This window comes from Camelina sativa, chromosome 3, assembly GCF_000633955.1.
Source record: "Camelina sativa cultivar DH55 chromosome 3, Cs, whole genome shotgun sequence".
NCBI lineage: Eukaryota > Viridiplantae > Streptophyta > Magnoliopsida > Brassicales > Brassicaceae > Camelina > Camelina sativa.
In genome coordinates, this window is record NC_025687.1 from 9,019,335 (window position 1) to 9,026,287 (window position 6,953).

A 6,953-nucleotide genomic window follows, 5' to 3' on the forward strand; every position below is an offset into this window, starting at 1 on the left:
ATTTTTTATTTTTTCACAAAAAGTTAAAAGTAATATTTTTTTTTTTTGTCTTTTATGATAATTTGGGTAAAGTAATCTTAAGAGACGAAATTAATTATTTAACTGTTGTATGTTTTATGGAACAGATTTGTACTTTGTTACCAGTGTTTTGTTTCTACTTTCTAGAATATGTAATGACTGTTGTTTTTGAAAAGTACTTAGCTTTCTTTTTGAAAAGAAAAAAGTACTTAGCATAAAATTTCGATTGTAAAATTTACAGAGAAAAGTGACAAATATTCGAATCTAAAGCACTGAATCAAAATCACTTTCTTCTCTTTTCTCTCTCATTTTGTCTTATTTACATTTTAGAGCCTTGAAACTCGGATTCGAACCCGGGATGACTCGGTGTAACGACTCAGTCACCCACCTGTTAACCGCCATCTCCTTTGATCATCTGTCTCTACGACCATCAGTGCCCCACTGCCCCCCCTAGTAACTTAACTCGCCATTTCCATTTTGGCTATCTCCCCAATATAATTAAAAATCCAAAAAAAAGACCCGAACCCGTTTAAAAGTTAGTACCACCCCCGACTCCGTCGTAGCCCAGCCGAGTCAATGACGATTTATTCAAAAACTCGCCTTCTTCTTCTTCTAGTTCCGAGTCAAACCGGGTCAGAATCGTTACGAACAATCTCCACCGTCGGATTTAATTATTCACCAGATGGCTTTCTCAACGGCGCCGTGAAGCAACGGTCGAGATTCAATCAACAGATCCATCTTGCTTTTGATTTTGATTCCTCCTGCTCCGTTACATTTCTGAAGATCGTCAGGACAAGTAAACCGGGTTGACCCTCGAGACGAATCAGACCGAGAAATAAACCGGATCGCTTCTTCGAAAACCGATTCTTCGCAAGGGATAACCAACGGTCCTTGGTTAGCGAAACCGAACTCCTCCTCAGCTTGAACCAGGAGATTGCTCAAGATCGGATGGTTCAGGTACGACGCGCGCACCACGAATCTCCTACAATCGTTACCCACACAGACTGCCACGTGTCCTGATGGAACATCCGACGGTACACAACGGGTGACCGAAGACAACCTCGCTTTGTTACGCCATCGCCTGAGCATTTGCCTCAGTCTCACAATGTGACGGATCTTGCTGCATTTTACTAAACCTCCTCCTGCCATTTCCTTTGTTTTTTTTTTTTTTTTTTTTTTTNTTTTTTTTTTTTTGTAATCTTTGCCACGAGTGAAGTTAAAATAAAACTCTGAAATTTCTGACTTTTTTTTTTGTTTGCTCGAGAAAATAAATATTCAGGGGGATTTGAGAGTTTGGAGAGACGAAGTTTATATATAGTGAAGGGAATATAACAATGCCACCAGGTTTTTGAGTTATTTACGATATTGTCTTTTCTTTTTTTGTTATGGTTATATGTATAATTCTTTTGTTAAATATTCAAAAAAATAATTCTTTTGTTAAATTATTATGGTTCGTATTTAAAGTCTTGGTTTTAATTATTGTGTTAATGAACCCATTATGGTAAAGACAAAAACTTAGACCTCAGATTATATAAGATTCGTATTTTGATGTATGTATAATCACTTTTTTTTGTTGACTATACGTACATTTAAAAAAAAAAAACAGTAAAACTGACAAGACATTTTAAATTTGTTGACAAAAACAAGAGATTTTAAATGAGAGTAGTCCACTCATTCATTCATAGAAATTGCCAAGAGATAACCAAATTTAAATTCTTAACCTTTTTTTTAACTTTTAAGTAAGTTTCAAAGTTTGGGTTCAGTTAATGTAATACCCACCACATGGGTGGCTTGAAAATAAAAGAGAGAAAAAATGATGGAAACTAAATTGTTCTTTATTAAGAATTTTATTGATTTATGATAGAAACAACGCATATTTTATTAATATTGTAGAAGTTCTCTGTTCTCATCACCACTAGCAGTTAAATGTTAACCGAAGATGCTTTTGTACCCCCGAACAACTTAATTTTGTTTTCCAAAAATATATGTTTCGACGTACAAAAACACTTGTTTTTGTAGTTTTGGAAATGTGTCCATGCCCCCCATGTGCGACGATGCCCCATCTCCAATATTTCTTTTAGTTTTTGAAAAATATTTTATTCTCATAACAACAAGCAGCCAAACTAGAAATTTTATCAGAAAATAAAAAAAGCAGCCAAAATAAGTAATGTAAAAAGCTAATCATTATACATCTTGAAATATAATGTGAATCATAAAAACAATTAACTCCATTTGCAATTGTTAGTTACTCTTGGTCTAATATGATGTGCATCTCTCTCTTTCCAAATTGGGTCTAGTCAAGATTATTATTCTTAATTGGCACAATTGTATGATGAATGCTTGAAGGCTTTAACTATAGAAAGAATGGTAAATTATGTGGAAATAAATATAAGAATACTCTCTAAACATTTTGTAGGTGGGTCAATCAAGTGCATGATATGGAGGGTAGGGTGCATCCCCCTCATGCGGTACGTACATACCCCACTTGTTGGATTTTAAGGATCTTCCGACCTCTTTTCATTTTTAACCTTCGTATAACCAAAATCTTCTTTGCTTCTGCATATTTCATAATTGCTCTCAATTTCAATAATTGCATGACCTGACCATCCATCGAAATGCTATGTACTGACTCTTTCTGACCTCATTCACTAATTTGCTTATGTAAGCTATTCAAAAATTTGATTTATACCAAAAACAAGAATCTCCAAATGCTCCAATCCAACCATGTTGAGATCGTGGCGGCGATTGTACGCGAAGATAAGTAACTCAATTAAGCCATCCGCTATTGAAGATCCGGATTATGGCTTTTGTGGCCGTGATTGCTGTGTTGGCTTCTGGTCAAAGAATGGTCAACTGTAAAGGCACCCTCTGATTCCGTCCGAGGGTTTGTGCCTAAAGAAGAAATATTTTTCTAACATAAAGAGAAGGTTGCGCTTAGCTGTACCTACGGACCATTACGGACCCACGGAACGTCTCCTTCATTGTGATTAATATCTTTCTTTTTTTTCTTTTCTTAATGTTTTGATTATCCTTAAAACAACTATCGCCTAAGTATACTAATTTGTTTGCATTATGAGCCGGTGATTAGCCACAAGCAGAGGGGATGAACCTCATTAAAAGTTTTAGTTTCCCTCTCTTCCAAGCTAGGAAATAACTAATTATAGCTTTCACGGACCATTAGGCATTAATTATTTATCATTTAACAAATAAATTTGAGTTCATTTCTTATACCCTATAAAATAAAATCTGAAAGAAAAAAACGTTTGTAAGACTAAGAACTAATGAGTTCAAGTAAGTAAGGGAAGAAAAGAGACTTGTACAGTTAACAATTTGCAGCTGTGTACTTCATTGAACTTAAATATCTAGTAGTAGTTGATTTAGGATTTAAAGCATGAATAAAGGGGCGAAACCATTAATTAGTACTAATTAAGTGGTCGTGTGTGTGGTCACAGCTGGCACATGCCATGTTTGTGTTAAGTTAAAGTCATTAAGAGACATACTAATCACTAAGACACTAATCAGGATTATGCTTTGTATTTAGGCAAATGTCTTTTCGGCGTTTTCTGACTGCTCCTAAGGTTTCGCCACGTCTTAACATCTTTCCCTTAGTTATTTGTTTTAGAAGATAAGAAACTGGTTTCGCTTCTTCTTTTTTTATTTTGTTATAATTATTAATTTGTGTTACACTAGATTTGATTACATCACGGGCTGTATAAAAGAAACAAAACAGGCCAAAAGCTATAAAGATAATTTATGGTGTAAAAAAAGAGGAAATAAGAAAGCAGAGCACACAGCCTTGCATTACAAATATATAAAAAATGATGTTTATATTAAATTTTTATATATTTATTAGTTTTAGATATAATTGATTGCTGAGTGAATGATGAATATTTAAGAAATCCATTTTAAAACCAGGAATTGTGGACTTTGTCTCATAGTTTCTCTACTGAAGGCTATTTGTAACATTTTTTTTTTTCTGTTATTCATTAGTTTACAAAGTGTTAATTAAGATATACTTAAAACAATGATGACAAATGAATCGATAATATAATTTATTGATTGATAAAGTTAAAACATCTTATTATTATAGCTCAAAATAAAACATTATTTTGATAAACGAAAGATATAAGAAAAGCATAGGACACAGCCTTGCATTGCGATTATACAAATAAGGATTTGTATAGAATTGGTTTTAGACTGAGGAATATAGTGGGCACTGGCGATGACGTATATGATTTTCAAATTAATTTACGATATTTAATCAAATAAAACGAGCTAGCTAATTAGGGACAAAATTTATTTGATACTCCAGACTCCAGTTGTGTGCAAGAAAAAACAATAATAGATTATCAAACAAAATATAAACTGTTCCATTATCCAAATCGTATTACTGAAAACCCTATTTTGTGCGGTGATACTAAATTGTTAATAACAAATATTATTATCATCGAATAATAGTGAACAAAAGTGAAATATCTACTTTTTGTGTTCAACGAAGTGAATTATCAATCTATAACAAATATAAACATTGTAGACTACCCCATCTTTTGTTTTGGCCACATATGTAAATTAGTCGCCATTTTTTATATTTCTCCTTACGCAACAACAAGAAACGTACTATATTAACTATAAATAATCCAAGACTTGAATAAATAGAAAAAATAATCAGAATCCAAAATTTATTGGGGGAATGATTAGTGGTTTTGATTGAGTCGTGAAGTACGTCAATGGGGAAGCCAGTTCATAGACCAGCTCATCACCAAAATTTAGTCTATGAAAGTATTATAATTTTCACAACGCTATTTGAATATTATTTCAATAATTGTTTAATAATTACTAGCTTTTAACATATTATATTAGTTTGTAATCACCTGGTCAATTTTTTTTCTTTTTATAAGAAACGAATTATTTTTTAGAAATGGATTAGGAATGAGTAGAGTCTTACATGTATGAATAAAAAAGAACTATATATATCGTATAATTTATGCAATACAATACATAGACAACACAACATCATTGTAAATAACAACAAACGAAACACAAATTACCATTTCTGATTTTTGTTTTTTTGTTTGCAAAAAGCCGTTAATTATGGAGGAAAAAGATTGTTTTGTGGATTTTTTTTGTTTTGTTTGTCTTTTCTAAAATTAAAGTAGATATTTTTACGTATACATATATACATATATTTCATTAAAAAAAAAAAACATATATACATATACATATACGTGTGTGTAAATGTGTATGACATTGACTATACAGACATTAAAAACAATTAGTTCCGATACGTGCCCGGCTGGATGCGTAGCCGGCGGACATTCAGTTCATTAATTTGCTTTCACAATTATACTCATATGAATTTTCGCAAAATGTGGTCCAAAACAAAAAAAAATGGCAATAAAAAAAAACTGTATGCCAAGAAAACCAAAATAATCAAGCTGATCGTACGAAAATCATGTTCAGTTTATTAGATGTGGAGAAAAGAAATACAACCACTAAATGTATATAGTTGTGTCATAGGTTGGATTGGCCATTTTGACATCCCTACTTGAATAACACATCTTTAGTTAATATTAATAACAATGTATGTATTGTCTTTTAAGCAACATGCTAATACTAATAAAAATAACAAACGTGACGAGGAGAGAAAAAAAAATGATGAGTTCCAAGAAACGAGTAAAAGAGTGCCCATAAAAGAGTGCCCAGAAACGAGTGAGAGCCATAGTATTAAGACCTCTTTCCATCTTTATCTAACTGCAAACTCTGCCCTCAATTATACATTTTCATTTATTTTACTAAAATAATGTAGCATTGTGATTATTTGAAAAAAAAAAATTCTCTGTTTTTATTAATAAGTTAGAAAACCGTTAGTGGACGAATATGATTGAATCTCATATGATTGGAATTGATTTGGACAAAAAAAAATGGAATTGTGGAATTGAATGACACCGATATTTCATAAAATCACTAGGAGTTATAGTTGTACCCACATTGGCACTAATTGAATGGTATAAAAGCCACAAACTTGATTTCTTTTACTCAAACAATGCTTATGTAGAGTATTTGAGATGCAATAACAAAGTATTTTGGTGTTTCTGGTCAAAAATATATTGTGAACTAATAACATTAAGATTCAAGTGGGATTAGTGACCTAACCCAAAACACAGTTTCACATATACAAAAAAAAGAAGGGTATAACACATCCGTAGAATATTTACGTAAAATATAAAGTTATGCCGTTAACAAAACTATGAATTCTGTATGCATCATGTATGATTCAGAGTAAGTATTCAACAATAATTAGAAAAAGAAAAAAAAATTGGAAGGATCAATAATCAATCATAGTTTACAAATAAAGTACGAATGCTTATCATTTGTACGAACGGTCCTTTCCTTATATCAGACGATGTTTTAGCCAAAGATTGTTGTCATTGAATAAAATATAAAACTAACATATACCAGATTAATGATATGCATGCATGGCATAAGTACGAATGCATGTGATCTAAAACCAAGATAGAACCATCTGATATCTTGTATCGCAAAGGAAAAGTTTCAATGATGGATCAATTTGGGTGAGCAAATCATAAGAATCTAATCTCATAACCAAATCATATTTACAGATATATGTTTTTCTAACTTTTTTTGGTAGGTACTTTGTGTTTGTATGCTGTGCATGAGAAGTCAAACTTGTATATGTACGTATGAGGGAGGTGATTAAAATCTTGTTAATCATGTTGGTTTTTGAGTCTTAACCCAATCATTGTATCATAATGATTAGTAATGATTGACTGTTGAAATTTTCTTTTGGCATTTGGCACCAACTATATTAACTAATCCTTATTCCCTACTCTCTTCAACTTCTCCCATAATATTAATATGATTTGAGTAAAAATTATGAATCAAAAATTTGGTCAGGCGATTAATTATAGGATCAA

At 31.9% G+C, this 6,953-nt stretch overlaps 1 protein-coding gene across 1 annotated transcript; it reads right to left on the minus strand.

The window, feature by feature from the left end:
* Positions 225 to 1,200, minus strand: LOC104776100 (auxin-responsive protein SAUR36-like). Its single transcript, XM_010500104.2, has one exon. The coding sequence runs from the start codon at positions 1,165 to 1,167 to the stop codon at positions 694 to 696; it is 474 nt and encodes a 157-aa protein (XP_010498406.1). The 5' UTR covers positions 1,168 to 1,200; the 3' UTR covers positions 225 to 693.